We start from the raw sequence: 16,092 nt of genomic DNA on the forward strand, positions 1-16,092 counted from the left end.
TGTAGTCCTGGGCGGCGGCCGCGCGGCACTATGGGAGCTGTAGTCCTGCGCGGCGGCCGCGGGGCGCCAGGCGCCGCGCTGTTGTGCCGTGGGGAAGTGTGGCGGCCGCCCGCGTCCCGCTACTGCTGGCATGGGGTCGTGCGGGAGGCACCCTCCTTGCCCGGCAGCGGTAAAGCCCTGGCCTCTCGAGGGAACGTGGAAACAGAGCCGCTTTTGTTCGCGAACTGCAGCCAGAACCGATGGGCCGGGGCGGGCCTCCCCGGGAGCAGCCAAATCCCAGTCAGATGAGGAGCTCAGCCGGCGGCTTTCCGTCAGCTCCGTGGTCTGTGGTTTCGGGGAAGAAGCTGGGGCTCTAGCTGGGAGCAACAGGAGGTATGACGCGGAAGCACAAGGTAACTGCCTGTCATTTTCCTTAGTAGCTGAAGTCTATAGCTAACTGGTGACTGAAGGTATGTTTTCTGCTCCGATGTAAATGAAGAAATTGAAAGTGGTATGAAATGTATTACTGGGGAAACTTGCTGTTGTGAGCTACTTAATTGCTGTCGTGGCTTCGTAAGACCTAATGAACGCTGGACATTTCCATCTTAAGAAAGTCGCAGACTGTTGCGAAGAATCCCATTGGCTAGAGGTGAACCCAAAATTCTTTGTTTTCATACAATAAAAGCTTCATCTCTTTGGCACCTTCTGTTCCTGTAGTGCAGTTCACTAAAATTTTGCAAAGGAAATCTAATTCAGCCCATGCTAAGAATGGAGTACCAGCCCCTACTGAGAGGGTCTAGCATGCGCAGCAAGGTAAGCAGAACATTCGTGGCCTTTGAAGATGGATCCTGCTGATAGTTTTTAGCTTTAACAGTGATTAATGATTGCGACATTTTCTTATTTTCACATTTACTTTTAGGTCATGATTAGGCTTGTAAAGTTTTGTATTGTCCTTAGACTGCAATCCGTGTCATAAAATGGAAACTGTAAAAGCATGTTTTCTGATTCTTATGATCTTATATTGAATGTTAAACAGTTTTTTATTTGTGGCATATTTCTAAAATGAAGTAGAAGTGATAAGGCTGTTGTCCATGCTCTAAGAAGTCTGGGCTCAAACTCCAATGTGACACAACCTGTGATGGCTAATGAGCAGACTGTTTTGGACAGGAAGAAAAATGGAGGTGTCATAAAAACATATGATGTATGTTAATGATTCTGGGCTTGTGTGTCTCCCCTCTGCCTGGGCCCCCCCCCCCCCCCCCCCGAGCTGTCTTCTCACTGTTTTAATGCTTACAATACAATACAATGATATAGTAGGAATACTTCTTGTAATTGTAAAATATAAATAATTTTTAATGATTCATCTGAGTAGAGCTTGAAGTTCTTCACAAAAAGTTTTTAGCAGGTCAGGAACCTGAGGTGCAGGGAAATGAAGTGGCTTGTTCAGGTCCAATGAGTCGATGGCAGAGTTAGGAATTAAATCCCTGTGTTGCTGATAAAACTATGTCAGTGCTACTGTGTTTTTGTAGCTCTCAATGAGGATGATGTTATTTCTTGTGTTTTTTTTTTTTTTTTCAAGACACAAAATTTATGAGTATGTTAATTCTCATATGGAGTTATTGTGTCTTTTACACCAAACACACAGTCCTAAAATTCTTTCGTAAAAACCAGACACCATGAGCAGCATGGTGTGTGCAAAAAGCATTCACGCAGTTCATAACTGTTACTGTTATGAAGTGGTTGTATATCCTACAGTTAATCTGAAAACTTGTTGTGACTCTGAAGAATACTAGTGATCATGGCCAAAGTCAGCATAAAATGTTTTTCCTACTATAGATACCTGAGAACTTATGTCATTTTCTAACCAAATACTTTCACTGCCTGAAAAAAATATGTCCTGATTTTTGTCCTGGGTATTATATGCATGTGAGCTCAAGGGTCTGTCTCTTTTCATACCCGACATTCTCTCGTTCTCTAGTTTCCCAGCTGGACCTTATTTCTGGCTGTTTGCGCTGTGGGAATTGGAGGGACCTTTCAATATGGATATAATGTTTCCATTATCAATGCACCCACCCAGGTAAAATATTGTCTGTTTTGCGGTAATGGAGGTATCCTGTCTAACCAAGAGGACAAATAAACTTTGACTGTGGTGGCACTGGGATCCAAATCAGTATGAAAGATTCCTGCTGATTTCCAGAAGGATTTTGCATGAATTTATGAATACCTCCTATCAGAGGTATTCTGTGTCAGACAAAAGTGCCAAAAATCCCATATAAATAGCTCTGTTAAAATCTGTTTTAGAAGGATTAACAGAATAAATAAGTTAAGTAACATTTTCTGGTTACAACAGTGACTAATTTAGGCCAGAATACTAAGGATAGTTACAGCAGTCCTTACTGAGAAAGGCCACCTTAGAGAGGCAAAAATGTTGCATCTGTAGTGTCTGAGTATCCATCATAGGTATTTTCACTACTCGTGAAATATGTAATATGCCAGAAATAGAGGGAGAGTCCAGGAATTTTGTTCATCTGTGAAGTCTTTGTTTGCTGACTAAGAACAGGAGCCTCTGAGTACAGATATGTGTCAGTTCAAGAGTTTCTAAAGGCAACTTTTAGGATATCAAACATGTACAATGACCGTTTAAAAGTTTTGACACATGAATACTATAACAAAGGAAGAAGAAAATTAGAGTTGCAGAAGGGCATACATAGAATGCTATACTTATATCATCATTCCTTTCTGCTGCAGCATATTCACAGGTTCTTAAATGAAACCTGGATTAGTCGTTATCGCATGGAATTAAGTCCAGATTTGTTGACTTTTCTTTGGTCTGTCATTGCTTCTATATTTTCACTTGGAGGCCTGTGTGGAGCCCTTATTGGAGGCAGCATGGCAATTCGGCTAGGCAGGTGAGTTACACATAGGCAGGCAGACACAGAGCATGTTTTCTTTTCCTACCTTTTTACTGGGATGTAAAGGAAATCAATGGAAAGTGGGAGTGGGAAACAATGTACATTAGGTGACTATACATATTTTTCACTTCAAAGAGCTTTCTAGCAGAATTTTACATTTTATTCCAATGTGATTTAAAAGATGACCCAGATTTAAAGCTTTCCAGTCCAGTCTTTCCATTACATTTATTGAAATCTCAGCAAGAGTATGGAAGTACTGTATGAAAACACAGGTCCCACATGCACACATTTGATAGTAAGGACACGCTGTGAACTCTGTAACATTTCGTAAACATTCCACATAGATGCAGCATGAATGGACAAAACCACACTCCTGCTTTGTCAAGCATTTCCGTCTTGTGTTATCACAGAATCACAGAATTGCAGGGGTTGGAAGGGACCTCCAGAGATCATCAGGTCCAACCCCCCTGCCAAAGCAGGTTCCCTAGAGCAGGTTGCCCAGGTAGGCCTCCAGATGGGCCTTGAATTTCTCCAGAGAAGGAGACTCCACAACCTCCCTGGGCAGCCTGTTCCAGTGCTCCATCACCCTCACCGTGAAGAAGTTCTTTCGCATGTTGGTGCGGAACTTCCTGTGCTCCATTTTGTGGCCATTGCCTCTTGTTCTGTCCCCACTGAAAAGAGGTTGGCCAAATCCCACTGTCTCCCACACTTAAGATACTTGTAAACATTAATAAGATCCCCTCTCAGTCTTCTCAAGGCCGAACAGGCACAGGTCTCTCAGCCTTTCCTCATAAGGAAAATTATGTTTATAAACTTTATAAGGATATAAGTTATCTTTATGTTTAGACTTTATTTTTAATTATGAGTGAATAGTTGTATCAGATTTCCAGTGAATAGCATGTTTCATCACTACAGAGCCCATTTTTTTCCCTATTGACAAAAAGTAAAATATTTTTAAAATCCTGTTATTGCTAATTTCTGTATTGTTTTTTCCTCTTCAGGAAAGGAGCTCTTTTGATGAATAATATTATTGCAGTACTGGCTGCCATTTTAATGGGGATCAGTTTTCCTACTGGTTTGTTTGAGTTACTGATTGTTGGAAGATTTTTGATTGGTATAAATTCAGGTAAATGTTTTCCTATTCCTACTTTCAATAAACTCCAGTGAATAATAACTTATTGTTACTGGTGATTCTTTAAGTATTATAATACATCTTTGTACACTGCTTTGTAGATATGATGATAAAAATGTTCTGTTGTTTACTATGGAATCTGAAGGCAGTTAAGTTCAAAGAGAAATACAAATAAGTCCAATTTTCTGCACATTTTGGTTCAGTTACTCTTTTCAAAGCAAAATCTAGAGACTAAAAAGACTAGTCCTGTAGTACTGACCTACCATGAAATGATCTGTTTGTAAAGGCATGGAGAACCGTATCTTTGGTGTGGTTGTAATAAGTTTGAATAAGGAAGTGTTTCATTAATGACTTCTCAGTATTATTCAATAAACAGACTATTGTAAAGGAATAAAGCGTTCTTGAGCACAAAAATCCAGGGTATGCACTGCATAGCATATGCTTTGTGGAAAAAACAATAAAGGTACAATCTATTAATAGGAAAATGTTTCTCCATTTGCTTGCAGGTATTGGGATCTGTGTGCAACCTCTGTATATTGGGGAGGTTGCCCCAAAACATCTTAGAGGTGGCATGGCCATGGGTAGTTCCATCTTTCTGACTGGGGGGATTCTGACAGGACAAATAATTGGTTTGAGGTTAGAATTTTTTTTAAAATTTTTTTCTACTGTGCATTACTCACATTTAAATAATTCCAATACCCTGCAGCTCCCTTTAAAACAGTCATTGTAGCATTAGTGAATGACTTCATCCAGAACGTCTACCTGTAGGAAGATAACTGCTTTTATCTCCTCAGGGAATTATTCTCTGTGTAGGTGAGTCAAAGCAGAACAGCACCAGTTAAACAAGCACATTTATGCCAAGTTCATATTTTTGCAGTTTCTTGCTGGCGACAAAGAAGTATAAAATAATTCATACAACAGGACTTGAGAACAAGTCTTTGAGAACAAGTTGAAGGCCTCTTAATTTTTATATTGTAGTACAGCTGCTGTTTTTGTCCCTTGTGAGATCAGATGAGGTTGCTAGGGACTTTATCCAGTATGTTCTTGAAAAAATCCAGGAATAGAGACTACATAACCTCAAGAAGAAAAGCCTCTTCCATGAAGTCTGCTAGAAACTTCCCCCTGCCCTAAGAGCTAGTACGCTGAGTAACAGCTACATTCTTATATTATCTACATTCTTATTTTTTCTCTCCTCTCTGTCCCACTACCAAAGCCCTTAAACTTTGTCCTTTTGTCCTTGTCCCTTTGTCTTTTGCCCTTTTGTCTTTATTGCCGCCTTCTAAATTAACTGATTTTGCTGGATACTTTAGGTTTGAATAAACTAGAATATAAACTTTAGACTGCATAACCTAAGGTCAATATTTAAAATGCAATACACTTTCTATTATAACAAATTCATATTGCCCGCAACACATCATCATGCAGATTCTAACTGTATCAATTTTAACAATTCCTTTCTTTCTATGTAAATACGCTTTCTCATTCAATCAACTTTAAATAGGATGCGGGATCAGATGACCTTCTGTGTTCCCTTCTATGGCAAGTTATTGTATGATTTTCAAAAGCAGACAGGAGTGTTGGTTCTGACCTTAAAGTGAAGTCCTTAAGTTCTTACTTTCCTGTATCACTAGAACACGCTGCTGCAACAAATCTGAAAGTAATGTTTGGAACCAACACAGCAATAAGCAGCACTAAAACAGTGTTGCTTATTTATTCCCAAGTGAAACCTGATTTCAGAGTGTGTGGAAAATACTTTTTGAACCTCCTTCTGTTGAGGTTCACAAGACAGGTAACTGGTTACAGGGAACAAACATCTTGCTTTCAGTAGTCTTCTGAACAGCCACCGATAGCTAATTACCTTTTTTTCCTTTTTTTTTTTTCCACACCTCTTCCAGGGAATTATTAGGTGGAGAAATGTATTGGCCTCTTTTGCTATCCAGCAGCTCTTTTCCAGCATTTGCCCAACTTTTATTCCTGCCATGGTTTCCTGAAAGTCCCAGATATCTTCTTATTGACAGAGGTGATGAGCTGAGCTGTGCCAAAGGTAACTTACAGTGTATATACTTTCTCTGCATCCTTAAAAGGGTACAATGAGTATATTGGGTTCCAGATTTTCCTTTTCTTCTTATCAACACAGCATAGTTACATTGCCTAGTACCGTTTGGCCTATGTATTTATTTATTTATTTATTTATTTATTAAGCTTTGAAGCGATTTCATGGCTCTTTGCAGTATCAAAGAGAGATGGAAGACATACAGCAGGAATGTTTTGCCTTAGATGGGGAGAAACCCAGGAAGCCCTGGCAACTATTCACTGATCGTGGTGTGAGATGGCAGCTCATTACTGTGATTGTCATGACTATGGGCCAGCAGCTCAGTGGGATAAATGCTGTAAGATCTCATACTTAAAAACAACTTAAGTAATTATTTAACTTCCATTTATTTTTCAGGCATTTTTTAAAATGAGGGGCACATGTAGAGAATCTCAGAGAAATGGGATGAGAAAGAACACTTGTCTTATTCATATTTATTAAAGTGGAACACATTTGTTTCATTTTTTTTTTCATTTCCATGTTTTTGGTATGTAAATTGCATTGAATAATGACTTATTTTTTGTGTTTACATCTTTATTCTTCTGAAAAAGTAAATAAAGGTGGATCAGCTTATCCCATAATATGTAGCTTAAGAATGATGAAACATATTTAGTAAGTTGAATAATTATATTTACTTTTATGATAGTAATATATTTACCTAGATGCTAATTTAACAGGTTCTTCTTGCTGTTTAGATCATATTAAAAAGTCACAATATAAAATATATTCAGCAATATGTTAGTATGAACTTGACTTTGTCTCCAACTAACAATTTATCTATTGGGAATGCTCAATTCTTTTATTCATTTTTCTTTTCTTCCTCCTTTTGTAGATTTATTTCTATGCAACTTACATTTTTGAACAAGCTGGGATCTCAGCAGAAAAAATCCCGTATGTGACGCTTGGCACTGGAGCTTGTGAATGTCTCACAGCCCTCACCTGTGTATGTACCAATTTCTTCTACCTTCTTGCATGAAGAATAACAATGCTTGAAGAACAACTCTGGTAAATATGAGCTTGGTCTAATAATAAAATATTATGTCTTACCCATAGGGTTTACTGATCGACTACGTGGGAAGAAGATATCTTATCATTGGGGGATACCTCCTTATGATCCTTTGGAGCATTGTTTTAACATTCTCTCTGACTTACCAGGTGTAAAGAAGGACTCATAATTTATATTACATGATATGACTATAAGTGAGTGAAAATCTGTGACACTCAAAAGCAGCTGGTACATGAGAGCTGCATCGATTTAAGCATCAATGTAAAAAAATGACAACGGAAAGATTTGATTGATTCTCCCGCTATATTTCCATAAAATAAGAAAAAGCTCTCAGATAAGATTTGATCCTGTACCTGTTTTAAAATTGAAACCGGGTTTAATGGTGAGGGGAAAAAAAAAGCAATGACAAAATAGTGTTTATTCTATCTTTTAAAGTAATTTTAGGATTAAATACTAGATAGTGATGGTATTAGGCATCAGAGTCCACTTCACTTAACTGTAAAGCAAAATAAAAATATTGTAAGGTTGCTGAAATTCAAAAGATGCTTAAATCCATTAAATGTAAATTCACAAAAACAATGTAAACTCAAGATATTCATTGTACCTAAAATTAACCATATGAAGACAACATCCTGCCTCACGTTTGGATGTGGTATAACAGATGCATTGTTAATTGTTCTATATACTGTATCAGCTCAAATAAGGTAGTCCCACAAATCTCCTGAAATTAATGTTTAGAGGAAATCTGTCTTGTGCAGACCGTACTATTTACCATGCAATGTTAAGGGCCCCATTGTTACCTTTAGATAATCCAAGCAAGGTGATGCAAGTGTAGCAAGCAACTCAATTCACTCAGTATCTGGTTGCCTGCTAAATCCTTATCTGACAAAGGGAGAATTAGAGCTGCAGTCCTTTCTCTGTCTACCCCCTCAATTTCAGGATCTGGCTTTAAACAGGAAAATCTTGCACAGTCACATTTCAGGTCTGATGAGGGACAGTACGGTTAAGGGCTACACAGATTAGCAAGCAGGCCACAGAAGAAGCACCTATGGTAATTTCTGAGGTTGGTGTAAATTAATCTGCTAGGACAGGAAAAAAAAAAAAAAAAAAGGCAGGTTGTAGTCAGAGGCCTAGATTTAATCATTTTATTGTAACTTTTGTAAATTTCTGGGTTTGCTTTTGAATAATGACATTTCAAGCTTAGGTTTGGACTATCTAACACACCTAGTTTCATATGCACGTATTTAGTAATCCTAGCATTTCTTTGCTGCATTGTTGAACTTATGTATTCATAATGTATGAGAAAAATCTGTTTACGCTATGAAAGTGCTTAGTAATGATCCTATGAGTTATCTAATCATTATAAAATACCAGAATAAACACTGAAAATTGTGACTTTTTATATTTGTGTACATTTTTAGTCTTAGAGGACTAATTATAAATCTCGACAGAAGTACTAGACACAACTTAGTAAAAATTGTAAAAATTGAAATGAACAATACTGACTTTCTCTGAATCAGTACTGTTAATTGCCTTAAGCAGCCATGAATGACTTCGTCTTAGTTGAAATAAAATAGCTGAGAGATATGTAACTGTTAAGCTCAATTTTAAAACTGGATTATCAAAATTTAAACTAAAATTTCATTATTATTTTTTTCCGTTCCAGGAACTGTACTCATGGGTGCCTTATGTGAGCATGACATCTATATTTGCCTTCATACTGAGCTTTGGGTTGGGACCAGGTATCACCCAGTAAAGAATGTTTCAAAGTGCTGAACTGTGTCTTGGAGTGTGGAGGGAGAAATGTCTGCAGCTCTGCTGTGTTAAGCCAAGCAGTAGCTATTTACTGTATGGCTGCTGATGCTCTCTGGTTAAGGAATGCAAGTGAGGCAGTCTTAGCAAAATGGTATCGTTTCAGTCTATATAGCCTGAAACTGAGACTTACAGTGCATTCTTGTCAGGGCCAGCTACACATGAGACAGGAGTCTTAGTTCTGGCCATTAATTCAGTCATGTCATACAAGAAGCAAGGGAAAAAGAACATTATGCTTTTTAAAGGGATTCTTGCTCCTTGGCAGTCGTGCTGAAAAAGGACTAATTCTTAGAAGAATGCTTACTATGTGGGCAGTAGATTCAGAAAGGTGCTGTTAAGAATACTTTATTTATTATTAACAATAGAATGGGATCAACTAGTGGCATATTGAAAAGCAACTCAATTTTTCTGGCATCAGAAGTACTTTGCACACATTTACAATAACCTGTTCTGTTTCCGAAACTCATTCGCCCCCAGGTGGCATAACAAATACCCTGACAGCTGAATTATTTATACAGTCTTCACGTCCTGCTGCTTACATGATAGGAGGGACTATTAGTTGGATTAGTTTCTTCACAATTGGAATGCTCTTTCCCTTTATAGTGGTAAGTTTGCATAACACATTTTCCTAATTGCCTAACCTCCCACTATCTCCTGTCCCAGGTTCCATCAAACTGCTTTTTTTCAATACAATAACTCCTATAAGATAAATACAAACCCTCATCTGAGCCTAACTAGATTTAGTCCCTCTTAAAGGTATTGTTTTATTTTTGTATGTTAATATGTAAAATTGTTAAGTTAAAAAAAAAAAATGCATGAAAGGTTTGGATTAAAAAACAAGAAACAGAAGGTATCAAAACTAGAAAAATGTAAGCATATACTGAGATTCAAATAAAACATTTCTTGATAGTTCCCTGTGGTTTTATGTCAGAGTAGAAATAGTACTTGGGGCTAATGGTTTGTATCTTCTTTGAGAGCCCACTAAACTTACATACAGAGAATTCTGTGATCAGAAAAATTGTTAGGAAAAAACATATAGACTTTTATTTCTAGACTAACATTTTGGTTTAGCACTTAAGAGCAAAACATGCATGAAGAGCATGCAGCAGAGTATCTGTCTCAACTGGATAATCTTTTCTTCTCTGCTTCTGAACAAGAGGTATTTATTTTTCATATAGGGCACTACAAATTTTCATTCATAAAAAATGTTATGAACCTAAAATATTAGCTAAATGTTACCAACTTAAAATATCTAAATTCATGAAAATTTTATTTTAGCAAATGCTGACTTGCCATTACATTATACATGATTAATATAATGTATGGTTTGATTTTATTAAAAATAATGTTATTGCACACTAATTCTGTGCATGCATTAACACATGCATGTTTAAACAGTTTAAGTCTCTGGGTGGTAGTGTAAGGGAATAATGGAAACAAAGCATTTTGTTTTCCAACCCCCCCCATCATACTTGAAATGTGTTGCAATCAAATAAATACAATTTATTTTCAGAAAGGACTGAAGCAGTATTGTTTTCTGGTGTTCTTACTGGAGTGTTCCTTAGTTGCTGCTTTCATCTTCCTTGTAATTCCTGAGACAAAAAACAAGTCTTTTCTGGAAATCAAAAAGGAATTTCACAAACTTAATTTTGGAGGAAAAAACAAAGAAAAGGAAACAGAACTTTATGAAAGAAGACAACTCCATGATGAATTTTAAATCTGTGTAATTCCACAGCTGTTATAAAACTACTTCAATGAGAATTATGAGTGCTGTCCTCTAAATTAGTGATGCAATGTGATGACCAAGTAGTTTATTACTTCCTCATGTATATTTATAGGAAGCTTAATTAAAAGGCGAGTTAATCTTTCTGATACGCTGTTAAAACAGATACTGATGAAGTGCTATTAAAACATTATATACGAAGACTCAATGTTTAGTTACAACTTGATGTTGTAAGAAATGCTGGTGGAGGTTGATAAATGAATCCCACTCTCCCCTGCCTCCAGCAGACTTCGTCAGACAGGCAATACAAATCAGTAGCTGTTCTTTTATTTCTAATACCCCTCTTCAAATTCACTTATCAAGCATATGTTAATGCTTTGCTGAATAAAGCATACCTAGTATTCTGAGGCATTAGAACCCAAACATGAGCTTCTGTGAAACTAATATTTGAAGAATTCTAGTCAATTTATTAACTTGAGGTATTTAGTTGCTGTTTTTCATTTAAATAATTTATTTGAAAGATTTAAGGAGATTCCTCCTCTAGTCCTATTGCTGTAACTGTAAAAAGACACAGGCATTCTATATCAAAGAAGTAAAGGCGGGAGAGCACCTAAGTGAATTTTTCTTATATTAAGTAGTAATGATGTTTATTATGAATGTTTGTTTCTTAAAGGGTAATAATAAAAGTTTCTGGCACTTGAGTGGGTTTTTGTTTTTTTTTCCCCCCTCCCAACGCAGGGGGAAAAATTAACATTTTCAGCTGTGCAACAGTGTAAAAGCCCTTCTAGTTTTTGAAGGTCATTTCCTGTTAGATTAAATTCAACAACACAAAAAGCACAAAGTAGAAAAGAAGATAGATGATTTAAATATATATATATATATATTTCACCTTTGAAGATTTTTCCAAGATGGTTGGCTAGAACACGTACAATGAGACTAAGAGAGAGCTTGAAGGGCCTGCTGAATGAGCTTTCTGTTTAACCTTCATTATTTCATGAAGGACTTTTCCTCAACTTAAAATAAACTCTTCACATTTTAATAATCAAAAGAAATCTTAATTGTATACTTTGTTTAAGTGTCTCTCTCTGAAAATAATTTCTATACTTGTAATTCTGCTAGGACAGTAGTGTTAACTTACTCAATTACAGTTTTTCTGGCTGTAAACATGTCCTGCTTCCATCTGTACTTTTTTGTGCTACAGTAAGCACTGAATTTCTTCTCTGTCTTCCTTCTCTCAGAATTAAAACTTTTAAGAAAAATTTAGAAGTCAAACACCATTTTTCTGATTTTGGTTACTAAATGAGATGTTTAATTGAAAATAACTTTAATTCTTAATGGTAAAGGAGGCAGTATCAGGAAGGCATCTTCTTGTTCTTTAGTTTATCCTCTAAGTTTGCAAAATATTTCATTTTGGCTAGAAGCTTCTTAGCTTCTTGAAGATCATCTGAAATGAAATAAAAAATTACTAATTTACAGAAGGAGGACTGACTTTTCATTTTCAAAATGGATCTCAAGATTTCATTGACAGCAATTGTTTCAGAACTAAGAACTGCAAAAGCTGTGAGAACCCATATACTATTAAAAACATGGTGTCTGTTTATTTCCATCTTCTAAGGTTTTGTAAAGATGTTCCACAAAATATGTAAGAATATACAACTGAGAAAGGAAATGTGACTTTTCTGTAAAGTGGCTATAGTATTAATGTAGTCACTGAGGAATTTTAAGTATATAGATCATACAGACATTTCGGAAACGGGGGAATGTATATAATTAGACCAACTACCATCACTGAAAAATGCAAGATTCATAGCACTCTGATACAAACAAGGGCAATTCCAAACTGATACTGAAACAATTGTTATTTAACTGAACGAGTAATTGGCGGGGAAAGATGGTTTATCACCTACTGACAAGGATAGATAAAGTCCTTAAATCTCACAGAACAAAGAATGGCATGTTATGAAGTTACAATTCTTCACGTACAGGCCTAGCTGCTACTACTTTTCATTTGATGTTTTACAATGCAGCACACACTACATAAACCAACAGTAAAAGAACTCTGAGACCTAGGAGAGAAAGTCTTCTTCCCAGTGTAAAAATCTTGTCTGAAATGATTCAAGCTCCTGTCGATTAATTGGTTGTGGAATGAAGTTTTGTTGATTGTTGTGCAGGAAGGCCCTAATACCTTAGACTAAATGGGGCATCACATCTTGTCTTGCTATACGGCTTCAGTGCTAGGCAGTCTGGACTTCCACTGCAAAGAAAAGCATCGACTATTTTGCTGACAGCTTCAAGTCTACAGAAAAAGATCTCCCCAAATTCAAGTTTGAAACATCAAATAGGCCATAAATTTGAATAAGAAAAGAGTCTGTCCTTCCCAGTATTAGGAGAAACAAACAAAAATTCATAATGACTGTGCTCCTGTTTAAAGTGATCATTTTGATGTGAATGGAATTAACTGATACTAAAAAAAAACAAGTTCAAATAAAAATGTGAGGTCCTGAGTTTCCTGAGTCAAAAGAAAGGTCACGTTTAGAAGTATGTATTTTAAACATCAAACAGGAACAATTGTTTAAACAGTATTTCTGTTCCATAGTTCAGAAAATGTTTGCAAAGGGAGAACATGGTTTTTCTTAAGCATTTATAACACATATATGGTGACTAAATAGTTGATTAAAATAGCTACCTCGTTCAAAAGCTGCGGTCACCTCTTTGGTCAATTCTTCTTGTTTTACTGTAAAACAAATTATTTTATTCAGATTTTGTTACATACTCAGTATATTTAATACCAGTGCATTCTGACTGTGGTGGGAAACAATTACTAGTATCATAGTCTTTTAGGAGACAAGAGGGCTTCCCATATTATTGCTGTCAATTATTTTTATTATCATTTCAAACATACTCCTTTATTTAGACAGGTTTACAGACAGCAATGCCTCACTCACTTGTGTTCACTAGCTTCCCAGAAATCTACCTACTATTAAATTGCTTCTTTTCTAGTTAGTTTTTATTCTAGTTATTCTTATTACTTTTGGCATGTTCTTGTTATTGCAAAGAATTAAACATACCAAGAAACTCAATGTTTTGGTTATCCTCAACAATATAAACAAGAAAGTTGCTTGTATAAAGACAATAATCACTTAATACAATGTTTGCTAAGTTGAAGAAGATGAAAGTAATGAAATGCCTGAATAAATTAAGAAATTATTTCATGTGTTCAGTCAGGTATTTTAATAAACTTTATTTTGAGTGGTTCTTTCCTTTCAAGGAATCTACTTGCCCTGATCTGGTGGAGGTTGAATGAGAAGTTTCTTTTTATAATCAATATATATACCTATTTTGTCATCAGAATAGGTACTGTTATTTAGATTTTCCTGAGCCAGATTTGATTTTAAGTGGCATAAATTGGTAAAGACAACATTTTTATTTGGGGAAAAATAAAAGCTCTTGCAGCAAGTCAGTTTGAGACAACAGAATTTAATGATAGTGGCACTAAAATAAATAAACTGAGTAAGTTAAGGATCTTCAGACACTTCCATATTACACAAGATACAGGATTATAAATTCCTTCTGTACAAAAACGTCAGATCTCAACCTACCTTTAATTAAAGTTTCAGTTTCTTCAAAGATTTCCTCATTTTCAGACTCTGCTAATTTCTCATTGATTTCCATGATTTCCATGAGAAACTCTGAATCTGCATCACAGTCTGTCTCTTGTGCTGGTTCTACTCCATTCAGCTCCAACTGGTGGAGAAAAGAGGAATTTAGAAACACATTCTCACATTTATTTCAGTGTAAGATTTTCTTGAATATTAAGTCTTTTAGTAAGGCTTACTCAGATTCTTATCCAATAAAATTTCTGTTTTTTAAGCTTATTCCATGAAATCTGCATAAAGCTGGGTCAGTCTTAAAATTAACTCCATAGATGGACCATAAAAATCAGCAGTTAACTAAAGCAGGAAAATATAATAAAGGCTGCCAAAGGTCAAAGCACGTAACAAATAACCATGAAGGTGGTAACAAATGGGTATGGTAGAAGCAGGAAATGAGGTTATAATAATCACTAATATGTTAAACGAAATAGTGGGAAGGATGATTAACTTTCAGACAAGCTTCTTTTAAATCCATGGTAATCCTATTTCTTCTTCAGGGGAACACAAATTAGCATGTGAATGATGGTACCACAGGAATTGTATAAAATTGATTCATTGCACTACCATTATGACTTATTATTGATGCACTGATAAAATACGTAATGGACTCCTTACTAGATAGAGGCCACGGCTGAGAGGATTCAGGAGGGTTTGATAGGCCTTGTTAACCAAGGAAGAGTGTTGCTCTGAGTAGTGCTGTTCTTTCTGCAAATGGAACATAAATAATGCTTATTTAACGAATTCGTAAGAAGTGGCAAAATAGATTACCCTTTGTTGCCTGCATAGAAACAATGTTCCTACAGCAACAAATGCACGTAAAATAGAAAGCTGATTTTAACAGAAATAAAAAGAACGGGGAGAGAACTATCTAGAGTTGTAAGTTTTGTCACGTCACATAATAAAGAACCTCAGCAGTACCTTCTCACCATCCTCCGCAACAAGTCGGTTAGCAGAAGCCTCTTCTAAGATCTGTGGGAACTAAACCTGGAAATCCCCAAGCACGAGGCTGGTAGGGCCTCCACGCGTTCCGTTTGGCCGGGCAGCTGCCTCGTTACCCCGGCAGCGACGGTCCCGCGTACAGCGAGCGCCCGGCCCCTTCCCGCAGCGCCTGGCGAGCCGTGCCGCCAGGCCCCGGCACAGCGCGGGGGGGGAGAATAGGGCGCGGGGGCTGAGGGCGGCCGGCGCTGAGGCGGGCGACGCGACGAGACGAGGCCCGCCGGGCACTCACCGGCGGCCTCTGGCCGAAGCGGTCAGGGTGAAGGGCGCGCTGCAGGCTCCGAAAGCGCCTCTGCAGCCGCTGCACGTCGAGGCGGAAGGAGCGGTCACTGTGGGCGACAGAAGGCGGCGTGAGGCCCGCGGCCGGCTGCGCCCCCGGCCGCCCTGCAGGCACTCACCAGTCCATGAGGCGGAAGAGGTCAGGACGAGGCCCCGGCGGCTGCAGGGCCCGGCAGCCGGGACAGAAGTGAGGCAGTCCCTCGGCGCTAGGGAGGGGACGGCCGCAGCTCCAACACCGCGGGGCCGGGGGAGAGGCCGGCCCGACGCAGCGAGGCCGCAGAGCCGCCTCAGAAACGCGGAGCGCCCACCGCACGCCGCCGAGATGCTGCCGTAGTGCGGCCTGCATCCCTGCGGACTACTGCTCCCAGCAGCACCGCGCGCCCGGCCGGGCCCCCATTGGCCCAGTTCGTAGCGAGCACTGGCGGGGCGCGCGCGCGGTGGGCCTGGCGGCGGGGAGGTCGCGCGGCGCGGGGTGCGCCACCTGGGAGTGCGGCGTCGGGCGCGCGCA

The 16,092-nt window shown here is 38.2% G+C and overlaps 2 protein-coding genes across 10 annotated transcripts; one reads left to right on the top strand and one right to left on the bottom strand.

Annotated features, from left to right (window-relative positions):
* The first annotated feature begins 106 nt into the window (after positions 1–106).
* LOC118174933 (solute carrier family 2, facilitated glucose transporter member 11-like) lies at positions 107–11,357 on the top strand. 7 transcript variants are annotated; one of them, XM_035340717.1, is made up of 12 exons: positions 107–284; positions 1,958–2,056; positions 2,728–2,888; positions 3,893–4,017; positions 4,530–4,659; positions 5,919–6,067; positions 6,226–6,413; positions 6,948–7,058; positions 7,169–7,270; positions 8,788–8,863; positions 9,411–9,538; positions 10,447–11,357. In XM_035340717.1, exons 1-12 carry the CDS (start codon positions 240–242, stop codon positions 10,648–10,650), a joined length of 1,518 nt encoding a protein of 505 aa, XP_035196608.1. In that variant the 5' UTR covers positions 107–239; the 3' UTR covers positions 10,651–11,357. The 7 variants fall into 7 exon arrangements, with proteins under 7 accessions (XP_035196608.1, XP_035196607.1, XP_035196610.1 ...); XM_035340716.1 differs by having other exon boundaries at positions 144–792; XM_035340719.1 differs by having other exon boundaries at positions 144–392.
* On the bottom strand, positions 10,416–16,007 carry HSCB (HscB mitochondrial iron-sulfur cluster cochaperone). 3 transcript variants are annotated; one of them, XM_035340739.1, is made up of 6 exons: positions 15,704–16,007; positions 15,538–15,634; positions 14,925–15,014; positions 14,256–14,400; positions 13,343–13,390; positions 10,416–10,548 (listed from the first exon to the last, which is right to left on the bottom strand). In XM_035340739.1, exons 1-6 carry the CDS (start codon positions 15,928–15,930, stop codon positions 10,508–10,510), a joined length of 648 nt encoding a protein of 215 aa, XP_035196630.1. In that variant the 5' UTR covers positions 15,931–16,007; the 3' UTR covers positions 10,416–10,507. The 3 variants fall into 3 exon arrangements, with proteins under 3 accessions (XP_035196630.1, XP_035196629.1, XP_035196631.1); XM_035340738.1 differs by lacking the exon at positions 10,416–10,548 and adding an exon at positions 11,513–12,100 and having other exon boundaries at positions 15,704–15,930; XM_035340740.1 differs by lacking the exon at positions 10,416–10,548 and adding an exon at positions 12,157–12,910 and having other exon boundaries at positions 15,704–16,006.
* Between the last annotated feature and the right edge of the window lie 85 nt (positions 16,008–16,092).

The sequence above is a fragment of the Oxyura jamaicensis genome, chromosome 15, assembly GCF_011077185.1.
Source record: "Oxyura jamaicensis isolate SHBP4307 breed ruddy duck chromosome 15, BPBGC_Ojam_1.0, whole genome shotgun sequence".
NCBI classification, from domain to species: domain Eukaryota; kingdom Metazoa; phylum Chordata; class Aves; order Anseriformes; family Anatidae; genus Oxyura; species Oxyura jamaicensis.

What these genes read in the sequence shown, in the direction of transcription:
- HSCB (XM_035340738.1), bottom strand. Translation starts at nt 15,930, where the DNA reads ATGCAGGCCGCACTACGGCAGCATCTCGGCGGCGTGCGGTGGGCGCTC. An exon ending in TCAGCCGTGGCCTCTATCTA is followed by an intron (nt 14,401 to 14,924) that starts GTAAGGAGTCCA and finishes TTTCTCCACCAG; the next exon opens with TTGGAGCTGAATGGAGTAGA. An exon ending in AACTGAAACTTTAATTAAAG is followed by an intron (nt 13,391 to 14,255) that starts GTAGGTTGAGAT and finishes TTTGTTTTACAG; the next exon opens with TAAAACAAGAAGAATTGACC.
- LOC118174933 (XM_035340716.1), top strand. Translation starts at nt 739, where the DNA reads ATGCTAAGAATGGAGTACCAGCCCCTACTGAGAGGGTCTAGCATGCGC. An exon ending in AGCTCAGTGGGATAAATGCT is followed by an intron (nt 6,414 to 6,947) that starts GTAAGATCTCAT and finishes CTCCTTTTGTAG; the next exon opens with ATTTATTTCTATGCAACTTA. An exon ending in GAGCTTTGGGTTGGGACCAG is followed by an intron (nt 8,864 to 9,410) that starts GTATCACCCAGT and finishes ATTCGCCCCCAG; the next exon opens with GTGGCATAACAAATACCCTG.